The sequence below is a fragment of the Scyliorhinus canicula genome, chromosome 7 (genome assembly GCF_902713615.1).
Source record: "Scyliorhinus canicula chromosome 7, sScyCan1.1, whole genome shotgun sequence".
NCBI lineage: Eukaryota > Metazoa > Chordata > Chondrichthyes > Carcharhiniformes > Scyliorhinidae > Scyliorhinus > Scyliorhinus canicula.
In genome coordinates this window covers 174,613,290-174,638,129 of record NC_052152.1, presented here as the reverse complement: position 1 = coordinate 174,638,129, position 24,840 = coordinate 174,613,290, and the positions used below count along the sequence as shown (strand labels likewise).

General features: G+C 46.6%; 1 protein-coding gene across 5 annotated transcripts in view; it reads left to right on the top strand.

The window, feature by feature from the left end:
• Positions 1 to 24,344, top strand: part of LOC119969562 (sodium/potassium-transporting ATPase subunit beta-1-interacting protein 3-like) — a 254,468-nt gene extending 230,124 nt beyond the window's left edge. For 2 of the 5 annotated variants that reach the window (XM_038803317.1, XM_038803320.1), the window contains 2 exons: positions 21,624 to 21,708; positions 23,640 to 24,344. In XM_038803317.1, the coding sequence (XP_038659245.1) occupies positions 21,624 to 21,708; positions 23,640 to 23,649 (95 nt within the window). In that variant the 3' untranslated portion in view covers positions 23,650 to 24,344. Of the gene's footprint in view, positions 1 to 21,623; positions 21,713 to 23,639 lie in introns of those variants that run through there. The other 3 variants (XM_038803319.1, XM_038803321.1, XM_038803322.1) reach the window with 2 other exon arrangements.
• The last annotated feature ends 496 nt before the right edge of the window (positions 24,345 to 24,840 follow it).

The window sequence follows — 24,840 nt, the reverse complement described above, 5'->3', positions numbered from 1 at the left end:
CCGAAGAAATTTCCTCTTTTGTTTTCTCTTCTTTCCTATCGTTTTTTTTCATCTTCCACACCTCCCCTCTTTTCGTCCTTCTCTCTCCTCTTTGCCTTTCTTCCCCTCAAGCCTCGCCTTCTTCCTCTCTCCCCACGTTTTGTCCTCCCTTTGCTTCACCTTTTTTCCCACCATCCCCCCCGTCCCCTTCCTCTACCTTTTGTTCCTCTGCAGCAGTACCACCCTCATTTGAGGAGAAGGTTGCAGATTAAAACTGTTCAGATGAAAAGATTAATGAACTGAGGAAAAGACAGATTTGAATGATTAGATCACAGTGAAGTGAATTGTGGAATTCGTAGCCTTTGCATGAGGCACACAGCATGTACTTCACCAGCCTGAGGCCCTGAATCACATCAGTAAGATACTTATTTCCACAGAAACTGTCAATGCGTCTTCAGAAAAATGCAGTTCATGTGACAGAAATTCTTTTGCAGAAACTTGTAAATGTAGGTTGGATTCTCAGATCACATCTACAGTATTCCCAGTGATTTATTTCCTGTATTCTGCGATGCCAAAACCTCTTAACAGTACACTTTACGTTTAAATTGCAATTCATGTGAAGGATTTCTGCGCTATATTCCCCGTCTTCCCTCGGTCTGCTCTTTATTTGAACTAGCAAAATTCAAATGATTCAGTACAAGCACATTGGACTTAGCTTGCGTAATTCTGTCATACGGAATGAAAGAGGACACGAATCTTATGTTAAGGAACATTATTTTCATGACTCTGTCAATATAGAATTTTTTTCTGGATCTTTTATTTATGTGTCACACACAGTTTATTCCCAAATGGTTTTGTTTTATTTTAGCGTGTCGTTCAGTTATTGTTCAATTTTTCAACGCCCAGATGCATATTTCATTTTTCACTCATGCCCTGATATACCGTTTGAAATGATTCACCCTGGCAGGACATCAATAGTTAATGCTGTCAGCAGCTGATATGGCTACTGACCCAGTTTACTTAGATTTCAGGCCTAATTTTGTTCATCATGTTGGCTTTAGTGATGTTGAAATTATGCTCCATTATATTTAAGTGTGTGGCAAATTTTGAATTTTTCAGTTATGCTGATGGAGCCTTCTGCACTAGCAAACACCAGTCCTTCTGAATCCAACCCCCCCCCCCCCCCCCCCCCCCCCCAACCTCCCCCACCTCCTCCTGACATCGGTGCTATTCAGGGGCAGCGGCAGAACAGGGTGGCACAGTGATACCTGTGACACCGGTAAGTCACTCACCTCCAGGCCCTTCAGAGGACAACTACCAAGGGCATCGAAGGCCACATGGTGCAGAAGGCACCACACTACCTCCACCTCCGATATGCATCCTTGGGACACACCTCGCTGCTGCAGTAGACTATGGAGGATCAAGGTGTTTTAGGAGAACTGAGCTGACACAAGGTCAATATTCGTAGCGAGGGGGAATGGATAATTGTCACATTAAAATGTTCGCCAGTAAAACATTTCACACCCGAAACATGTGAAGCCTCTGTCATTTCAATATTTACAACAGGCCCGCCCACACCCTGACCCCCTGTTCCCCCTGCTCCCTTGCGCCCCCCTGATCCCCCATGGTGGTCCAAATCAAAAGCCCCAAATGCAGACTCCGTCTTGAGGATGGGTGTGAGCATACGGTCAGCAGAAAGACAAGAGTCAGACTTAATCTGATCCTAAAGAGCACCAGAGCTTTCTTTACTGTTAGCGGGTCACTAAGGCAGTGTGCACATCACCCTCCTGCCTTAGTGACCCGCTAACAGTGTCAACACAGGCCCAGCCCACTAATGTGATGTAACATAGACCTTGGAGAGGGGGAACAGGGTGATCAGGGAAGGGGAATCAGGTCGTAGGGGAGGAGGACAGGTGATCGGAGAAGGGGCGATGTGATGGCCGGGGTGGGTGGGGTGTGTGGAGCTGACAGACACAGCCTCATCTCATGGGAATCTGGAGAGGATAAGGGCCTTCTTGATTCTCCTGACATGTCAGACCCTTACCGCTGCCTGTCTTTCATCCTCTGGGCCCTCCTCGGTCTTATTTTCCAGCCTCTCCTGTTTCTCCTCCTCCCCCTCAGGTGAGGCTGCATGTTCCTCCTCCTCCTCCTGCATGTTGCCCCACTGCTGTACCAGGTTGTTGAGGGCACAGCAGACAATCATGATGTGGGAGACCCCCTGAGGCAGTATTGCAAAGCACCACCAGAGCAGTCCAGGCAGCAGACCTCAATTATAGCAGCCCGTTGTACCGCTTAATTACAATATCGGTGGCAGCGTGGGCCTCATTGTATTGGGTCTCCACTTCGGTCACAGGCCTCCACACTGGCGTCATCAGCCATGACCTCATCGGGTATCCCTTGTCTCCCACGAGCCAACCCGTCACCCTGGGCTGGTCCTCAAAGATACCGGGGATCTGTGAGTTCCCCAGCATGTAGCTGTCATGCATGCTCACAGGATAAGGTGCACACACGTGCATCATCCTCAGGTGATGATTGCACAGGATCTGTGCATTCAGGGAATGGAACACCTTCCTGTTAATATAGGGCTCTCCCTGATGCCCTAGTACACGCAGGATGAAATGCATGACATCGATGGCCCCCTGGACCTGCTGATGGTGGTAAATCTTCAGCCCGGGCTTCTTGGAGGGCCTAGTCCAGGACCAAGGTGATTTAGTCGGATGCCTGAGCCTAGAGCGCATCTCACCTCCCGGATGCACCTGTGGGCTGAGATTCGAGATGCCGGACAGGTCCCCGCTTGAGTCCTGGAATGACCTGGTGGTGGAAAAATTAAGTGCTGCATTGAGTTTCACGGCCACTGGAAGTGGGTGTCCTCCAACTCCATGGGGTGCTAGGTCCGTGAGGACGTGGCACAGGTGCCGCACTGTCTCCTGTTGAGACGCAGTCTCTGCAGCATATGTTGTCCGTCTCTCATTATAGAACCATCGACTCCTGCACACCCTAGCATAGCCTTGGTCTCTCCTTCTGGCCCCCTCCTCAGCCTGATGGAAGACAGGTCTTGAGGCTGTTTGGCGGGCAGCCCCCTGCAGATGTGGTGCAGGCTCGAGCCTTCCTTGGCCCCGATGCCTTCGCCGACGTCTGCCCTCCTCGGCTGCAACAATCAGAACAAGGACAACCTGCGCGGGATCAATGCCAACATTCATCTTGCCAGTTGTGATGGCAACATTTGCTCTGTACACTCACTCCCTTGCAGATCCGAAGTCCCTAGACCCCAGACCTCTGCCAGCACCATTAGGGAGGTCATGTTCAACTGTCATCCGCTCATCCAGAAAGTTACTCTTCAGCCACAAGAGGGTCCTCTGTGGTGAACCCTGCTCTTTACTGTTTGATTGTTGGCAGTTGCCTCTATGGTGCTGCTGCACCTAGCTACAGGCACACTGTTCAGGCATCAAAATTATAGGACATCCAGTCCACTAATCATCCTCTCAGACAGCGCACCTGTTCTTTCAAGGAGGCACTTCAGAGTTCATTGACTGTGAAGTGCTATCACAACTAACAAGTCTAATCCGTCCTTTGAGATAGCCTTCAGCTGTCAAGCTAGAGATTGGTCACAGTCAAAGGGGTGTGAAATGAAATGTGAACACCCTTTATCCTTTATACAAAAGGTATAAAAAAAGGCAGACTGCAACATTGAAACAACAGAGCCTACTGGAACATCAAGTTCGATCCTTCACCGTTGGGCAGTCATCCTCTGCTACCATATTACATTCCAGAAAGCCCCATGCAGTGAAGGATAGAACTGGAGCCTTGTCTTTACACTGTCGCCAACATGCAACAGAAAACCTTGAGCTGGATTCTCCGTTTTTGGGACTAAGTCCTCACTCCGTCGTGAAAACTGTTGGGCGCGATTTTCCGCGCCCCACGCTGGGTGGGAGAATCGCGAGAGGGCCCCCCTGGCGGCCCCCGCGATTCTTCCCCCCCCCCCCCCCCGGCTCGGAAGAATCGCCGCTTGCCGTTTTTCACGCCGACCAGCGATTCTCCGACCCGAATGGGCCGAGCGGCCTGCCGTTCACGACCGTTTCACGACAGCGGCAACCACACCTGGTCGCTGCCGTCGTGAAACGGGTGAGATATACCCGTTTGGGGCTTGTGGGGGGAGTACAGCGGAAAGAGCACCACGACTGTGCTCAGGAGGGGGCAGGCCCACGATCGGTGCCCACCGATTATCGGGCCGGCGTCCAAATCGGACGCACTATTTCCCCTCCGCCGCCCCGCAAGATCAAGCCGCCACGTCGTGCTGGGCGGCTGAGGGGAAAGACGGCCACCGCGCATGCGCGGGTTCGTGCCGTAAGCGTCATGACGTCAGCCGCGGATGCGCGGGTTGGAGCCGGCCAACCTGCGCATGCGCGGCCGACGTCATTAGGCGCGCCGGCCGCGTCATTCTTGGCGCGACGCCCCCGCGGCCGAGAGTTAAGGAGCGTCGCTCCTAGCCCCGCCGGGAGGGGAGAATAGGGGGCGAGGAGCGGCCTTCGAGGCAGTCGTGAAACTCGGCCGAGTTCATGACGGCTCTCCGATTTTTCCCGGGAGCGGAGAATTCCGCCCGTGGTCTTTCACGCCAGGACAACTGGCGTCAAAAGGCCACAGATTCACAGCCCTGCAGGTTGCTAGCAGGCAGCTGTCGTGGAGCTCGCAGCTCCAGCTGCCGATATGGCCCCCCACACTTCCGGGTCAGAGGCTGCGCATGTGCTCGGCCGCGGCCTCCAGTGGCCTGCGCCGTGCTCCATGGCGGGCTCAGCCCATGGACCTGGACCGCGGAAGTAGTGCCCCCGATTCGCCGCTCGCCCGACCCAGACCTCCTGCACAAAAATACCCCAGTCACGAATGAGGCCCCCCCGCCCTCCGATCACCCCGCCCCCGACTATGGCGGCTGCAAACTCAAGTCCACGGGTTTCCCGAACTGCAGAACCATATTAGAAATACACCGTCGGGGATTCTGCTGGTCGGGGGCGGAGATTAGTGGTCAGGGCCTCAGGCAATGGCCTCAGGTGGTGGATACTCCCTGAGTACGCCGCTTTTCGGGGGGCAAAGAATCGCGGAACTTGTGACGGTCCTGATTTCATGCGGGAAAATGGATTTTCCGCCCTGTCGCCGAATCGGATTTCAGCGTCGGGGTGCGGAGAATGGGCAGCACGGTAGCACAAGTGGATAACACTGTTGCTTCACAACGCTAGGGTCATAGGTTCGATTCCCCGCTGGGTCACTGTCTGTGCGGAGTCTGCACGTTCTCCTCGTGTCTGTGTGGGTTTCCTCTGGGTGCTCCGGTTTTCTCCCACAGTCCAAAGACGTGCGGGTTAGGTGGATTGGCCATGATAAATTGCCCTTTTTGACCAAAAAGGTTAGGAGGGATTATTGGGTTACAGGGCTGGGTGGAAGAGAGAGCTTAAGTGGGTCGGTGCAGACTCGATGGGCCGAAAGGCCTCCTTCTCCACTGTATGTTCTATGAATCCAGCCCCTTAGCTCTCAGTGCAATGTTAATATATTCACTGTTCTTAGCAAAACTGTGATCCATTTGCAATATATATTACAGTACGGTATTATAGTAAAACTCATATTTATAATAATAATAATAATCTTTATTGTCACAAGTAGGCTCACATTGCAATGAAGTTACTGTGAAAAGCCCCTAGTTGCCACATTCCGGTGCCTGTTCGGGTACACAGAGGGAGAATTCAAAATGTCCAAATTAACGAACATCGCGTCCTTTTGGACTGTGGGAGGAAACTGGAGCACCCGGAGGAAACCCATGCAGACACGGGGAGAACGTGCAGACTCCGCACAGACAGTGACCCAGCCAGGAATTGAACCTTGGACCCTGGCGCTGTGAAGCCACGGTGCTAACCACTGTGCTACCGTGCTGTCCTGTTGAAATCCCAGCTGTGGTGTAATATTGGAATTATTGGAAGCTATTCTTCATGTGGAACATATTCATTTTTTAAGCGACTGTGATTGATAATAATCAACAAAGTCTTTATTTTTAAAAAAGCTATACATTCTCAGAATGAAACTGATCCTACGTGGATTTAAGTACATAAAAGGTTTTTCTCTATACTGTTCTAGCTATTTTTTTTACCATGTTATATCTGATTGCATTTGTCACCAATGTGTAAACTTTCTGAAATAGATTAGCAACCCCAAGATAGTCAAAACAAGCTCTTTAGTCTAGAATTTGGGGGAATTAAATTACAGCAGTTTATAAATTACTGGTGCATGTGTTAACAGGCAAATACTTAATAGCTTTGTAGGTCTACTCCTTTAACAGATGCTAATTAATCTGCTGCTGAAATCTTCATCTATGTTTTGATGTCCAGACTCAACTAATCCAGTGCTGTCTTGGACATCTTCTATCCTCCACTCTCGGTAAAATTTACATGTCAAACTCTGCTGTCTGAGTCTCACCCTGTTTTAAGTCCTGCTCACAAATACCCATTGTCCTTATTGACCTACATTACTCCCCATTACCTCCATATTAAACTCTTAATTCCTCTGTTGAAATCCCTTCATGGCCTTGCCTCCACTCTATCCCAATAACCCTCTTCCCTCAAACTCAACGTTCCTCTGATTTTTGTATCGCCCCTCTCCTTTCACCCCACAATTTGCGGTGTGCCTTCAACTGGTTGAGCCCTCATCCCAGAACTCTCTCACTAAAATTCTTTGGGTGGGATCCTCCATCCCCCAATGCCAATTTTGCAATCGGTGATCGGGCAGAGAATCCCTTTTAATGCTAAACTTGGGGGCGGCGCCTGTTTGACGCAGGTTCCGTATGCTCCGAAACGGCGTTATCGCGTCGCATGTCTCACTCCATTGGGACAGCCTCAGCATGTCATCTGAAGGCCCTCCCCCCATACTCCGGCCCCGATGGGACGAGTTCCCGACCGCGCGGTTGGCGTGTGGTCTCAGCAGTCGGGAACCCGACGTGGTGGCTGCGGACTGTGTCCAGCGCTGCCACAGTTGGTCGTGAGCCATGCTGCTGGCCAGGGGGGGGGGGGGGCTTCGGCAAGGTCTGTGGGACTGGTAGTGGGTGGCCAGGGGAGCACCATCTGGCAGTTCGGGTCCGCGCACAGCCAGCGCCATGTTTTAGGGCGCAACCACTGCAGGTCATCGCCGTGCGCCAGCGCGGCCACGGACCCAGCAATTCTCCGGCCGTTTATATCATGGAAGCTGGGTGTTTAATGCGGCACCGGTCGCAGGAAGTGTGAGTGAGCACCGCGGATTTTTTTCACATCAAACGCCACAGATACTCCGCACTTAGCCTCAGAAACTGAGAATCCAGCCCCTTGTCTCTTCACTTCCCTCTCTTTCTATCAAACGATTTTTAAAACATATCTCATATCGCCTTCATTGGGCCGATGCCCATTTATATTTGGCGACTCCTCTGTGAATATTCTTGGATTGTAATACCTCATACTTATCTGTGTTGAAATATTGTTGGCCAATTATATGCTCATCTGGCAAGTTTATTAATGCCAGTTTGTAATTTGTTGTAGCCCTCAGTATTGACTAACCACACACCCCAAATTTAGTATTATCTGCAAATCTGGAATTTGTGTTTTGATTCTGAAGTCTAAATTGTTAATATAAATTGTGAAGAACAGTAGCCCTGGTATTGATTCATGAGGGACCCCACTTTCTACCTTCTGTAACCCTAACTAGCTACATTTTATCCCTATCTCTACTTTTCATCTTGATGCCAGCTAGCTATTAATTCTACTCCTTGCTTCCTGACTCAGTACACTCAACTTATTCATTAATCTATTATGTGGCACCATATCAGAGGTTCTTTTGGAAATCTAGGCAAGTTATGTCTACTACATTTGACTGGTCTACTCCCTCTGTTACCTCTTTAAAGAATTCAGTAAGGTTGGTCAAATAGAGCTTTCCCTTTTCAGATCCAAGCTGACTATTCAATATTAGCTTCTAGTTGTTTGCCCATTTTCTCCTCAGATAGATACCATCAATGTTAAATTGATTGGTCTATAGATTCCTGGACATATTCAATTTCCCTTCTTCAATAATGGTGTTTCATTAACTATCCATCAGTTCATTAATACTATACTCTTTTCTAATGAATTGTAATAGTACCTCTTCTATTTTTTTCCTAGTTTACTTTAAAATGCATGGATGTAATGTGTCTGGATCAGGATTTGTCACGGACTTTATTCTTTATTAATTTCCATGCTCTCTCTGCAAACCATTCTCCGAGAAATAGATCCACCACTCGCCCTCTCGCTGCCGCCTGCCACCTCTGATACATTGCGTCCATTCGGGCACAAACCTATGATACCTACACAGCGGGGCCTGTACTGACGCCCGCCCAAACCTAAAGTGCTTCCATAACTGATTCCAGACCTTTATTGGCAACACCACTACCAGACTGTTAGTGTAAATCCCCGGGGCAAATGGGACGGGGCCGTTGCCATAGCCCTTAAACTCGACCCTTTACAGGGGTCCTCCTCCACCCACAACAAACACGACCCCCCTCTGCCCACCATTGTCTCAGCTTCCCCACATTCGTTGCAGAGTAATAGTGCAGCAGGTTTGAGAGCACTAACATCCCCCCTACCACCATCACCACCACCACCACTTACCTCCTCCCCTGCAAAATGATCCTACTGACCCTCTGTGTCATGCCTGTCCAAACAAACTCCGAGATCAATCTGTCCACCCTCCGGAAAAAGACCTTAGCGAGCAAAATTGGGAAAGACTGAAAGATTAACAAGAACCTAGGCACCACATTCGTCTTCATACCCTTCACACCCCTCCCAGCAACGGCAAAGGGTTCCATCTCCTCAGATCCCCCTTACCCCCCTCCACCTGTCCCGTTAAGTTCCACCTATGCATAGTTACCCAATCATGTGCAACTGAATCCCCAGATACCAGAACCTAACCTTAGAAACTCTAAGTGGCAAAGCCCCCAGATTCGTACTCTTCCCTAAGTCATTCACCAGGACAACCTCACTCTTTCCCACATTTAATTTGTACCCGGAAGATTTTTCCAACAAGTTCATAATTCTTCCCATGCTCTCCAATGGGTCCATCACACATAACAATAGGTCGCTGGCATCCAGCGACACCCTATGCTCATTATCCCCCTTCACAATCCCCCTCTACTCCTCCGATACCCAGAGTGCAATCGCCAAAGGCTCCATTGCCAATACAAACAAAAATGGTGACAGAGGGCAACCGCTACCTCGTTCCCCTCGTAACCTAAAGCACGAAGAATCCATCCCATTTGTTCGAGCACTCGCCATGGGAGATGCATAAGGTAACCATACCCATGCCACAGATGTCAGCCTGAACCCAAACCTCCTGAAGGTCTCAAACAAATATCGCCACTTAAATCAATCAACGGCCTTCTCCGTGTCCATTGACACCATCACCTCCAGCACCCTACTACCTGTCGGGGTCATGACCACATTCAGTAGCCCCCTAATGTTGCACGACAGCTACCACCCCTTCAAGAATGACTAGGATATTCTAATTGACTTCCAGTTCCCAACATAATGGGGGCGCAGTTTAACTGCTAGGAGGCAGGCACCCAATAGCAGGTTGGGGGACCAACACTCGTGGCATGTTTGCAGGCTGACAAGCCATCGTTGCCTGCCTGGGTGTGGGTGCAGCCAAAGATTTTGGAGGAATTCCCCCCCATCCTCTTGACAGTGGTGGCCTGGCTGCCTGTTCTGCTTCTGAAAAGGTTTGGTGAGAGGGTGCCTCCAAATTTATGCATCCTGCCTGTTACTAACCCTCTGCTGCAGTATGCTTCTTTTCTCAAGCTGGGAGGCTTCTGTTTGACCTTCCAGCTTTGAAATTCTGCCTGCTGCCCTTGGTTGGACAGGGAACCTATTTCCTCATCAATAAATGGGTTAACTCTTATGAAAATGTCAGAGCAGTGACTATTTCCCCCTGCTACTGAAATGTCTGCTAATCCTTGCCCCAAAACGAAAATGTAGTCAGGTATATTGTTGCTCAAAGTAAACAGTTTTTAATCTCATAATAATATCCTCGCATTTTTCTAATACTCTGTTTAATTTCTAAGTTTGTTTAAAGAAATTTGTTTGAAGACATCAAACCTTGTCCCTTAAATTATCCTGCGGGAAACTAACATATGAGTGCTTAATGTAGCTGCCTTAACAGAGGAGCTCATCCATTTAAATTAAGAATTCAAACTTTGAGGCTGAAAACATGTGACACCGAGTTTAACTGCCAGGTTCAGGACTGGGGAAGATCAGTTAACCAAAAGCTTAAAGTGTTGAGTTGACAGCAGCCTGGAAATTCAACCCACGGAATTCTGATTATACCTCAATAGTGGAGGTGCCAAAATATTTTACAGAGAAATCATCTTTGTCTAATTCTAAACCAAAACATCTAAGCATGATATAGTTTGAGGAATTTAATGACAAAGAAATTAATGTTCTTCAGAGTTTATTTGCACCCCTGATAGTTTGTTTTATGCCAATATTGTATTTATGTTTTTAAGAAGTATCTGATATGCCGTATAGTCTAAAGTTTTTGAGTATTTGCCAATGGAAAGCAGTCTGGCCCGTCAGCCGCACATATCGCAAAATCATTGGCACATTGTCTGCAAATCTCTAGTAAGTACTGGTGCTGGGCCAGGTGTGTATACTTAGAAAAAACTACCTCCATATGTCAGAGTGCGAGTTAAACATTTCTCATTGCAGAGGAATATCAATCAGGAAAGATTGAACAGGCTGGGTCTCATTTCCCGAGAAAAGAGAAGGCTGTGTGGTGACCTGATGGAGGATTTTGTTTAATTTATGAAGGGATTAATAGGGATCATGCAGAAAAGAGCTGGGATTTTCCAGCCCTTCCTTTCGGCGGGATTATCTGGTCCCACCGAATGCGATCCCCACCCCCCCCCCCCCCCCCCGGTGACAGATTCCCCGGTGGCGTGGCAGGGAGCAAGGTAAATGGCCATTGACTTTGGCAGGATTGGAAGATTCCGCCGGCAGTCAATGGCAAGACTCCTCTGTGGCCAGAAAGCCTGTTGCGGGAGAGCCAACCAGGCTGTTCCACTTTTGGGGAAGACCATAACCAGGGACCATAGATATACGACAGTCACTAATAAATGCAGTCGAGAATTCAGGAGGGACCCCTTTACCTAGACAGTGGTGAGAATGTGGAATTCACCACCACAAAGAGGAATTGAGGCAAAAAGCATACATGTATTCAAGGGAAAAACAAACTGGATAATTACACCTGCAGGAGAAAGGAACAGAACAAAAAGGTTAGATCAAATAGACAGGGACGAGGCTCATGTGGAGCCTAAACACTGGCATGGAACACTTGGGTGGAATTGCCTGTTTCTGTGCTGTTTCATTGCTTTGCTGTGCCACAATTCATTTCATTGCACTGAAGTAAATGCTGCAGCACCTGAATTGAAAATCACTTTGGAATATTTCCCTTCACCCTCGACTATGATTTCTTGTTCCCTGGGCAGGATTTTCCAGCCCCCACCCTCGCTGGGATTGTCCGCTCCCTCTGAAAGTCAATGGACCTCTGTCCGGCATGTTACCCCCTGCGGCAGGTTCCGCCACAGCAGGGCTGGGGTTTCTAGCCCCTGTTTGAGTACCAATAGCTATTTTCAAATAAAAATGCTTACCCAGTATAGTATCATATTAACCTATGCATTATATCACATCAGCTTGCATAAATTACCATCCCCCTTCAATAAAAATAGTTTAGGCTGCAGAGAGAAATCTGTAATGAATGCAAAAAATACATTAGTAATACCATTCTCTCCATTACATTTTACTCCCTCTCCTTATCTGCTTTAACTTAAATTACAAATATATTTTCTTTTCTTTTACCCTTAGATAGCATCTTTTGATCTTGACTGCGTACAGATTATGCAGCTCTTAGATCATTTCTTTATATCATTCAAGCCTGAACTGTTTGAGTGCAGCGTGTTATCACGTAGCGTCGAAGGCCATTTTATTGCAGCTATAACCCTGGCAGTCCTTGCTCTCATCAAGATGAGGGATGTCCATGCTCTGGAATTCAATATTCTTTCAGTTTTTCCAACTCGTGTCAACTAAAGAATTTCCAGCTGCTGCATAGCTTGGGTTAGAAGCAGAATAAAGTTCCCTGTACCCCAGAAAAAAACCCTTACAGTGGCTGTTTGATATTTCCAGTTCTGAGGCAGATTTTAGGTCTGTCTCAACTTAAGAGGTAGTCAGTGAAATGGATTGCATTTGTGTAGCACCCTCTCACCTGCTCAGGAAGTTCCAAATTGTTTGGAAACAGTTACTTTTGTTGTGTAGGTGTTATGTGATCAAACATAATTTACAGATACCAACAACAAACAGGTAGTTTTTAATTATGCTAACTGACAAAGGAATATTACTTGGAAATTGGAAGAACCACCTGCTTATGCTCAAATAATATATCTGGATCATTGCTGTCCACCCAGTCATGTTATCATCCTTTTTGAATCATGCTCTAGTAGTACTGCATTAAAGTGTCAGCATAAATAATGTGCTTGGCGTCCAGTTATGCAGGGATCTGCATGAGGAGGTTGCATGACCATGTAAGGGGGGGTTCAGAGGTTGGAGGCCTGAGGTATCAGAAGACGCTGAAAAAACTGGATGCCTTGGAGGGAGACGTGGGTTTGGTCTCCACAAGAGTGGGGTTTGTCCTGGCAAACACACTGGATACAGCATGTAAAAAAAAAGGCACTTTCCTCCTGGATCCTGGTCAGCCAGTTTCCCCAAGTCTCAGTTTCAGGAAACCCAGCTGGCCTTGTTTACAATTCAGTTGATGAATAAAAATGAGGCATGCAAGCCTGGCTATAATATTCAAGCTCCCCTCCAGGGAATGACTTGGCTGCCCGTCCTGCCGACATGGGAGGATTGGAGACAGGTTAGGGGAGGCATTTCGACTTCTCTGACCTGACCCAAACTCGGCCGTTTTGGCGGGGGGGGGGGGGGGGGGGGGGGGGGTTAAAGTTTCCTCCCAACATTCAGAGACAGAAACACTTATTCCAAAAGCAAAATACTGTAGATGCTGGCAATCTGAAATAAAAACAGAAAGTGCTGGGAATACTCAGCAGGCCTGGCAGTTTCTTTTCAATGGGATGTGGGTATCACTGGCAAGCCGAGCATTTGTTGCCTGTTCCTAATTGCCCTGGAACTGAGTGGCTTGTCGGGCCATTTCAGTGGGCAGTCAGCCACATTGCAGCCAGTCTGGAGGCACATGGAGGTAAGGATGACAAATTTCCTTCCCTAAAGGACATTAGGGAACCAGATGGGTTTTAATGATAATCAGTGATAGTTGTCATGGTCGCCTTTATTGAGATTTATATTCCAGATTATTTTTGTGAATTGAATTAAAATTCCAGCAGCTGCTATAGCGGGATTATGAAGGCAGTGTCCCCAGAGAATTAGCGCCTGATTACCACCGCAGCACTGTCTGGCCCCGCCCCCAGAGTTCCATTTCTCTCTCCACAGATGCTGCCGGAATTGCTGATTATTTACAAGATTTTATGTCTTTATGAACTGAAATAAGTGAGCATTCTCACCTGAGTACTGTGGACTTGCACCCATTGGAAATTGACTTTGCTTTGCCCAACTCATTACACTTGAGACAATTAGATGTGTCACAAAGGGCAGACGTTTACGCAGCACGGTAGCACAAGTGGCTGGCACTGTGGCTTCACAGCGCCAGGGTCCCAGGTTCGATTCCCAGCTTGGATCACTGTCTGTGCAGAGTCGGCACGTTCTCCCCGTGTCTGCATGGGTTTCCTCCGGGTGCTCCAGTTTCCTCACACAATCCAAAGACGTGTAGGTTAGGTGGATTGGCCATGATAAATTGCCTTTAGTGACCACAAAAAAGGCTAGGAGGCGTTATTGGGTTACGGGGATAGGGTGGAGGTGCGGGCTTAAGTGGGTCGGTGCAGACTCGATGGGCCAAATGGTCTCCTTCCTTACTGTATGTTCTATGTTCTAATTCTTTTAAGTTAGATTTGAACTTGGATAACTCACTGCACAAAGCTGTCTTTTAAAATAACTTCATGGGGCACAGAACTCCTAAGTTGTGGACCATTGAAAGATAGACTTGCGCTTTTACAGTACTTTCTCGTATCAGAAATATCTAAAAGCACTTTACATTGAATATTTTACTGTGTAATGCAGTAACTGTTAAGTAAGCAAATGTGCTCGGTATCTTCTGCATTGCAGCACATGAGGAAAAGGCCAGATTATCAGCATTTTCAGTCCACCCCGGGATACTTCGAATAGTAACAACTGACAGGTAGAATTGGGAAGTTGTATATAACTATTCTTTCTCTTAAATTGAGAATCTGCATTTATGCTTCCATCATAGCACTTTGTATTGCTTTTAGATGATTATTTGAATTGAAACAATGTGCAGGGGTACGGGGAAAAGCCAGGAGAACGGCACTGGATCGTAATGCTCATTTGGAGAGATGGTGTAGATACAGTGGGCCCGATGGCTGCCTCCAGCACAGTAGCATCTCAGGGAGTCAGCCTGCTGGCAACAGAAAGACAGGAGTCAGACATAGGCATAGCTGAGGTGTATCACTGAGCTTTTCTCACTGTAAGTTGTCATCACCCTCCTACATTTCCTGCAGGCACAAGGACTCCCAGGTCTTGCACTCTGATGACTGAGGTTTACTGCGACCCTCCTGCTGTGGTTGCAGAAGGGTTAGCACGGTCTTGAGTTGAGCTGTCGAACAACTTAGAGTTCCTACAGTGTGAAGCGGGAAGTGATGAGGGCATCCTTGGCCCTTCTACCCTTGCAATCCCTCGCCTACCTGGGCCTCCATCCTCCTGCTCCTCTCTGGACTTTTCCTCCACTCCCATCTGATCTTCCTCTTCATCCGAGGAAATGTTCCTCTCCTCCAGGTGGTTACATGTCTGCTGTGCCGAATTAGGTCAGGCACAGCAGGCCACCATGTTGTTGGAGACCCTCTGGGGGATTGTACAGTAGGGCCACACCGGATCTGTCGAGGCAGCAGAAGGGCATCTTAAGGGTCTCGATGCACTGCTCAGTCACAGACTGGGTGGCACTGTGATCCTCGTTGTAGTGGGCCTCTGCTTCTGTCTCAGGCCACCACACTGGCATTATGAGCCGAAATCTCAGTGGGTATCCTTTGTCCCCAACAAGCCATCCCTGCAATTTCAGTTGACTTTCAAAAAATCTAGGGATTTGTGATTGCCCATGCACGTTCCCTGGAAAATGTGCATAAACATGCATGAATCTAGGGCAGTACGGTGGCGCTGTTAGCACTGCTGCCTCATGGCACCAAAGTCTCAGGTTTGATTCTGGGTCACTGTCCATGTGGAGTTTGCACATTCTCCCCGTGTTTGCGTGGGTTTCACTCCACAACCCAAAGATGTGCAGGGTAGGTGGATTGGCCACGCTAAATTGTCCCTTAATTGGAAAAAAATTATTTGGTACTCTAAATTTATTTTTACAAAACATGCATGAACCTTATCTGGTGGTCACAAACCAGCTGGACATTAAGGGAGGGGAACCATTTCCTGTTGATGAATGAGTCTCCCTGAAACCATGGAGCATGTAGAGCAACATGAGTGCATTCGATCGTCCCTGAACTGATCAGTTATGGTGATGAATCCCACAGCCCCCTTGTCCTGCTGGCCCTGGTCCAGGTCAAAATGGATGAAGTCCGAGGCCCCTACAGAGAGTCCATCTGTGGCCTCATGGATGCATTTATGGGTTGATGACTGCGAAATGTCCCACGGGTCACTTGTGGAGCCCTGGAATGAACCAGGTGCTTAGAAGTTGAGGGCTGCTGCCTCCACATGGCGTCATGTTTGACAAAATGTGACCCAGGTACCGCACTGTGTCCCTGGAGAGGTGGAGTCTCCTGTGACATGTGTTGTCTGAAGCTCCATGAAGGACACATGGGTCCTGTATACCCTCGGTCTCCTTCTTCGCCTTTGTGCTGCCTGTTCAGCTGCTGCTGCCCCCGGCCCTTGAGCCTGCCCTGGTCTCCTGGCACTGGGTGTTCCCTGTGTGCTGTCGTTTGTTGCTGCTGGGGTGTGTGCTCCTCCAGCGCTGTAATTAGCAGAATTGCTAGCTCCACTGACTCCATATCATTCTTGATCAGTAAGCTGCGAGGGATAAGAGAGTGAAAGAGAGAGAGACAATCACGTTGGTGTCACAACTGCTTAACTTTAGTACTTCCCATCACCCATTGTCCTCCCGGTCCTGGAAGCAGCTAGCTCTACATCTTATCCGGCGGCTACACTCACTCACATCTCAGATACCCTTCCATCTCCATTGCCTGACTGGCGTTGGTCAATGGCCTCATCCTTCAGAGATGCCTCTGGCCTCCCATCTGGTTGCCCCTCCCTTAACCTCTGCATCACTGGGAGTTTTGACAGGAGGTTTCAACCCAGGGTCAACTGGATGGTTCTGTCCACCTTGTGGGCTAATGGATCCTCAATGGTAGCGGCTGGGGTCTGGCACTTAAGCCACTTAAGTCCCTCTCAATCTCGTGTACTCAGGTGTTTATCCTTGAACCATGAACTATCACCCTTCTCCCCAACTTTGAGAATGGGGGTAGATGACATTGTTAAAGTTTAACTCATGAGGGCAAATTAGTTTCATGAGCATTAGTTTCAGAAACGTTAGAGGATACAATTATTTCCTGTATCAGGGATAGGCAAGGCTAATAGGCACCCTTCTTACTCAGGTTGCATCATCCTGAGACCTAATTGGTGTCAGGCCTTTATGCTTATACTCCTGGACAATAATTCCATTAATTTTTAACAAAAATGTGATTTAAATCACAAACTTCAGATGGTTCCAACAGCGTTACACCAATAGTTACTCAGAAAATGTTAGAATTCAAACTATTGTTAAGACCGGCGCGATTCTCCCAGACAGGGAAAAATCGTAAGGCTGGCGTCAAATCCGGGCGGGTTTGACGCCAGCCTCCCCCTCCCCGACCGGGAACCGATTCTGGTCCCCGGTCGGGGCTAGTATGCCGCGGCCGTGAACTCCGGCATCGCGGGCTTAACGAATTTCGTTAAGCCCGCTTGCCAGAGTGTGCGCCGGCTGATGCGTCACATGACATCAGCCGCGCATGCGCGGATTGGAAGACTCCAACCCGCGCATGCGCGGATGACGTCATCGCGCATTTGCGCGAAACCCGCGCATGCGCGGGCCAGGATGCCCCTCAGCCACCCCGCGAAGTGATACAGCGGGGCGGCGGAAGGACAAAGAGTGCGCGGGTATCGGACCCGCTGCCCGCGATCGGTGCCCACCGATCGCGGGCCCATGGCACCCTTGGCACGGCCGTGGTACTGCCGTGCCAATCGGTGCCATGGTTTTAAAAATCGGGACTTTACGGCCGTTTTTACAAACGGCCAGACCAGGTGTGTTTGCCGTTCCTAAAAACAGCCGTAAAGGGCTTGGAATTCGGCCCATCAGCCAGCTGAGAATCGCTGCTGGCCGTAAAAAAACGGCGGCAGCGATTCGTGTCGGGAGTCGGGTGTGGGGGGGGGGGGGGAGAATAGCGGGAGGACGTCAGACTAGCGTGGCCGTAAAAATTTACGAACCCCGCTATTCTCCGCACCGTCGTGAGTGCGGAGAATTGCGCCCCCAGACTGACACCTCCAGGTGATTTTTTCTGACACACCCACATGGTATTCCACCCCTACCTGCCCCCAACCTCCTTACGATTCTCCCCATCTGCATACAATGCCTCCTTCCCCTCTCTTCTCCCGCCTGTGTGCCGGACTCTTGCCCACACACCCTCCAAGACCCAACCCACTCCTCCTCGACCCTATCCGTTATAGATCACCCAATGTGACACCCCCCATACTGACTCGAACTCCCCCCCCCCCCCCCCCCCCCCCCCCCCCCGTCAATCCCTCCAAATCCTTAGTAATTTACCTTCTTTCTGGCCTGTCAAGAAATTTCAGTGGGATTTTTAACTGGCCGCCTGGTTTACAGCAGCTGGTGCCTCCTTCACTTCAACAGAGCTGGACTTCAATGCTGGGTCTTGTGGGCGAGTTTCCCTGCCTGGATCTCGCCTGGCCTGAGTCGATAGGCCGGTCGAGAGAGGATTGGAAGAAAAATCCCGTCAGTAATTGTGCATGGAGTGGCATTCCAACAATGATTGCCACTCTGAGGAAGTTATGGCAAATACAGACGAGGAACAGAGCTCTATCCACGTGTAGAATTCTCTCTTGGCCGAAAGAGTGTGAAACACAACTGAGCAGTATATCTGAGATCTTAAAATGTCTGATCAATAACTGCAGTCTGGGTACGGTTAGAGGAGATGGTGATTGTTTTTATTCATATCTGTTTCATTCCATTACAATAGACTGAAAACTAGTTTGGGAAATATTTTGTACGGCTGCTGTCAAATTATTTTTATTTTTACCCATTATAGGTTTAGGGAGAGACATCCGTTTTACTGTGATGCAAAAAAATACTATACAAAATATCTCATGAATCAGTGGTACCCGCACACAAGAAGTTACTTTTCCAGCAGTTTTGCGTACATGCTTGCATCTGTATTTGTGCGTATGTGAAGATATCTGCACATGTGAATCTGCATGTCTTCATGTGCGTTGATGTGTATGTGTGATCATGCACATGCGAGCTTTTGATGGATGATTCTTTGTTTGGACACAAGTGCATCAGTCCAAACCAAGCACAGGAGCTGCAGATAACCAACATAAAAGTTACAGACTGTATTTTATTTTGGTGGGGGGGGGGGGGGGGGGGGGCTATTGGGTTGTTAATTGGCTCAGGAAAAGGCTTTCTTCACTATCTGGGGAGGAAGTGGCACTCCTGAAAATTGCCAACATATCAAAAGGCCAGCAGCTGTCTGGTCCCAGGATCAGAGGGACGACGTCCAGTCCCCAGCAGTGATCATTGATGGAGGCAGTTTCAAATGTAAGTGGGAAGAGTAGGGTAGCAACTCTGTCAACTTCCAATTCATTCCTCCAAGGTAAAGGCAACTAAACTATCCACAAATCCACCACTTCCAGTTCACCGCCCCTCATCTGCCTGTTTCCATACCTTTGCCTACCAAGGCGGGCAGTTCGGGATGGAGACGGCAGGGGAAACCCAGAGATAGAAAGGCCGTAGGGTTGGGGGAGGGGTGGAGTGCTACAAATGGGCATAGGAACTCATTAAAGAGTAAAATAGGTTGCCACCCCTTTCCCAGCCATGAAAATACATTTGGATAGGTCCTCTCTCACTGTGGATTAAATTCTAGTGGCGGTGGACATTTAAGTGGTAATTTTATTGGGTCTCAATTGGCCCATGGGTGGGCAGGCCTCCTGATGCCTGGTACCATTGATAGAATTGCAGGAGCAGGGAGACAGACTGGCACCAGGAACCAATTTTACAGCCTCCCCACCTCACCTGCCAACCTGCCCCCATCTGGTCTAACGAATGTGTTATTTTAATCCCTTTAATCCCACTGTCACACCAGTAAAAGTAATGGGATTGATTGATGTTTGTGCAATTAGGCAAATAAGGAATGATGTGCAGATATTGTTAAAATAATTAATGATAATTGGTTATGTGGTACATTAACTGTTACTTCAGCTTCACTATCACTTAATCACATTCTAATTATTTTCCTTCTCCGCACCGCGACATCTCAACTTGTTATGCACTTTGTTAAGGCCAGCTTGAATCAGCAGAAATGTCTGGGTTCACTGACCACCATGTCTGCTCCATGCTCCTCTAATTGCATTATAGTTCATTTACTGTCTCCACTCATCATAACATTGAAATGTTTGGTTTGACTCTGCATCCTTTATCGAAAAATGATGACATTTTTCTATATTTGTGCATTAAGAGCAGAGAGATGTATAATCTCTATGTTATATAGAGTATACAAATTGCCTATCTGTTAAATGTACAACAAGAAGGCAGCTCACCACCACCTTTCTCAGGGTAATTAGGGATGGACAATGAATTCTGGCCAAGCTAGCGAAGCCCAAATCCCTTGAGTGAATAATTTAAAAATTAGAGACGGATAATGCTTTATATTGGTTGAACTTTAAGAAAATGTATGTTTTCATACCTAGGTATTTTTTTTACTGCAGACATGCTGTGTCTGGTATAGGACATCATGTCACACAATTGTTACAAATCAGCAGGCTGTTGTGTATGGTGCTCATGAGCCTCTTCATCTAACCCCATCAGAATATCCTTCTATTCATTTCTCCCTCTCGTGCATATCTAGCTTCCCCTTCTACGCATCAATGTTATTCACCTCCAAATGAGCAAATGTCATTTATGGACCTTAGTTTTGGTCTTGCCCACAAGTGAAGAAAATCCCTCTCTGCAGCTACCTCAGCAAACCATTTCATTCTCTTGAAAATCTCTGTCATATCACTCTGTCTTCCTCACGTGAAATATATGAAAGTGCCATAGTCCCTGAGGACCATAGGCTGCTCTCCTCTTTTGAGAGGTAGTTGACTGGTGGTGATTTAACCTGATGTCACTACACCTTAGGCCTTCATGAATAATCTCAGCCAGTATGGGAATTGAACCCATGCTTGTTAGCATTGCTCCACATCACAAACCAGCTATCTAGCCAACTGAGCTAACCGACCCCCAATAGAGAAAAGTACCCCAGCCTGGTTCATCTTTCCTGGTAATCTCTGCGTTCTGGTGTCATTCTACACTTTGGGCACCAATGTACATAACCCTTTTAGAAAAACTTACTTAATCTAAACTGATACATACCTGGTATGGACAGTGCCAGAATGATCCTTGTTATATCTTTGTCAGGGCTTTATGGGCACATATCTGCTAATGCTAATTCTTTGGGGAGAATCCTAAATTATAAATAAAAGGGCCAAGAACTCAAGGCTGCCCTTTACCTTTCCTTTCCCAATTGTATTAGATCTGGTCGCACTCCTGAAAAGATCTTAAACAGTTTTGAATAATGACTTCAAACAACAAACAAAAAGTGCATTTGTCTAAATGCTGCTGAATTAATGAGTTGTAATACCTTGAGTTAGAAATCATGAAGACTAAGAGAATAGCCCAGCCTGAGCTTCAGCTATGTGTGTTAAGTCAGCACTCTCACACCTTCAATCTGTCATTACAGGAAATTGAGTTAGCATAAATGTCAAGTCTGGTATTCAAACACAGTCCTTGGTAGTGTTTAATACTACATGGAGCTACAGGTTATATTTAAATTCTTAAGATGGCAGTTCCAGTCAAATAGAAGGACGTGGGGTATTATAAGGTAACTCTAGCACGTGTAGAGTTTCTCCAACACTTTATATTGTTGACAGCATTTAGTTGCCTATTTGAGAGTGCAGCAGTGATGTACTGTAGATTTTAAATGATGCTTCAGTGGAGCAGAAAACATTCCGTCCCACCACTTTCCACTTGAAACAATACCTCCTCGAATTTGTTACTGAAAGTGTGATTTTATCTGCATACTTTGTGTCCCAGCCTTTTTCTGTTTTCATTTTAACTTTATCTCAATTAGTTTGTTGTATTCTTTTAGTTAAAATTGCTGTTTGGTTGCTTTGCTTTAACCATGGAAAAATGTTCTTCATACATATTATTTATTTACGATTATGTTGTGATTGCAGTTGATTTTATAGGTGGATTTGATTCATTCTCCGTCTACCATGTGCCTCAGAAACCCTCTCATGTACTATTAAAGCCAGTTTATCTGTAAGTAATTACCTCCTGTCACCGTAATGGATTTTTGTACTAGCAACACACAACACCGCTAACCTGTCTATTTTCCATTTTAGCAATCCTGTCTGAATAATGCCACAACACTCTTGTAGGGGACACTGGTACTGGTTGGGCGCAAGACAGAAGCTTTACAGAATTCACTGGGGATTACTTTACAATCTCCCCATAACCGCAGCCGCCTCAATGGCTTGCAGTCCCATTTGCCGTGCCAGTATATGAGGCTCTCCTGGAATCATGGGTCCCCCACCACCAACTCTACCATCTCATCTAACATTTAACAACATAACATTTAAATCCACATCTAACGGCGAGAATCAACAAAGAAATTGTTTCGGTGTTTTTTTAAAAATCCTTTTGAACAACCATTCTCAATCAGAGAGACTACATAACTTTAGTTGACTGCCTTGACAGTACCGTAACACAGAGCGGAATTATTTTGTTACCTGTCGTTCTTGAAGCACTTCATGCTGGAAATCATTGTAGTGGGCAATACCTGAGTCAATGCTTAGATCCTTCATTACGACAAAACCCAAAATGCTGATCAAAATATTCACTTTAAAATTGAATAAATGTGAGGACCAATGTTCAGCAAAGGAGAAGAACAAATTATTTCCGAAGAAAAAATATTTCTTCCACAGAACTGGGTTTGTACATTCGCTCCGATCCTGAATTTCTATGATGAGTTAACTTGTAAACTATAAAAGCGACTTGTAGCATTATGTTTGGGATCAACGAAGGAGGCTGCAGTGTTTTTCCTAATTCTGTGCTTGCCTGTGTTCCAAAGGGATTGAAAGGAAACACACACTGCAGGATATTTTGAGGCTATTTATAGTTCATCTCCATCCTGTCTGTGTTCTTTCATTTGCAAGGTTAAGTACCGATATGATAGCTACTAGTCAAGCTGAATGAAACTACTAGATTCAGCATTTAGTATTGAAAATGAAATCATTATTAACGGGAGATGTCCTGTGAATTCCAATGTGTAGGCCCCTATCAGCAATAGGAATCCAGGAGTCGGAAAGAAACCTGTCACATGAGAAGTTAAATATTGTTTTGAATCTGGTAACTTAGCAGGGCATGTACTAAAGCTCCAGCCTTATAAACGCCTAATCCTGAGTCCAAGTTCCCAGGCTGTCTTTTACTATTGCTTATTCGTCCCTCAGTCATTTACTAGACAGTGGATTTTGTTAGTTCTTAGCTAGACCACTGGACAGAATAGTCCACTACTGGAAGTAATATCTTGGGAAAAGGTGAAAGCTTTCTGTTAGATGATTACAGTGGTGCAATAGCCCATGGCCCACATTACTGGAACCTAAAGAAAGCTGCATAATGATAAGTCTGCTCTCTGGGGATTACACATGATTTGGGGTTTTATTTTAATTTATTTCACTTTTGTTTTAAGTTCTAGTTTTTTTCTTTGCATTTGAAGAAATTGTAAATAAAACTTTTTCTTCCACCAACAGGTTTTGTTTTCAGCTCATTTTTTACCCCCCTTCCCTCAGTGGAGCGTTTGACAACTTACTGGAGTATGCACAAGTTGTCCTTTAAAACCTTACCCTTAGCCATTATTCATGTTAACCTTGACAGTGATGGTTGACAATCTATTTGTTTGTTGGGGGCTTCAAGGCCAAGTTTGATCCAACATTTAACTGACACCCATCCACTCACAATTGAGGTCAACAGATAACGAGTCTTAACAGGGAAAATCATCCCCTCCCTAAACCAGAAAGGGCAAGTTCAATTTTAATATCCTCTTATCAGATTCAGAATCACATCTACAACTTGCCTGTTATGGCTCATGTAACCATTGGGTATAGCCACGGAGCTTTTGAGAAAAGGGATTGTTTTAATGTCGGTAGAAAAGGCCAAAATATTTATGGACTGGTCTCTTATTTTCTCCACAGGTCTACATAAATGAAAGGGCTTCCCTACAACTGCCACTACAGCTGAAGAGTATCATTGCAACATGAGAAGGAATTAACAAAATACCAGTTCACACGGTTCCAATCATCACCTTCTGAAACAACTAACTTCTTGCATACGGCATCAATTTACATTAGTTTCTAACTAAAGAATATTTTTTTCCCGGACTGCCATAATTCATCTCGTATTCATGCAGGTAGAAAGAAGAGTTGCTCATCGGAGGGGAGAGATGCGGGCATTAGAGCATTGACTCTGTTGGAGCAATAACTAGAATTGGTTTGCCCAGTCATAGGCGCACAGTAAAGATGCCCATTTTAGTCATGTCAATCTATACTCTGAAAATACAGCAAGTAGACCTTGGGTTCTGAAGAAGCATGATGCTACGACTTTTATCTGTGAAATGGTTTTCCACCAGAGGGGTTGTTCGTTTTCTGGAGCAGAGAAGCAGTACAACTTCCAATTCAATCAATGTGCCATGCTGTCAAGCAAAATATGACATCTGTGTTGTGACAGAAAAAAATTGTTCGAGGTATAATAGTTATCCAAATATCAGTGAACATTTATTGTTTGTGTGATTGGTCCATTGTCTACTATCTTTTATTGTGAAGCGTTTTCCCTGTGACACTACTAATTCCTCATTTCTTGTCACTCTTGCAAGAGTCGTTCCATAAACAGGAAAGTTCCTGCATTACCTAACATTTCCTTCAGACCTTTGCTCCTATTATGTTAAAAGGGTTTTTTGGTGGATCTTTGAGAGTATTGAGTACGATCATTTGAGCTCAGATCTGCAGCACCTTTATTCACACATAGCTTGTTACAAAGTGCAGAAACTGCACCATATGACTTTTCTTACGGCTGTTAAGGCCAGATGAGGTCTGTATATTCAAGACAGCTCTGTAGCAAATGGCAAGGAGATATTGATATATGTAGGGAGAATTTTCACTTGGACAAATGGGATTAGGATAGCAGCTGATTTTCTTTTACGTAATGGAGATTAGCGATTTTCCCATTCCATGGTAACTGGATAACTGTGTGAAGATGGTCTTAAAAAAAGTCATACACTGACCGGCGGTTAATACATACATTTGATGCTCTGAACCCCATCTTGGTAGCGACTCAATTCCACAGCACTGCTAGTTGGAACAGTACTATATGCTTAAGTGATATATTTTAAACATCAGA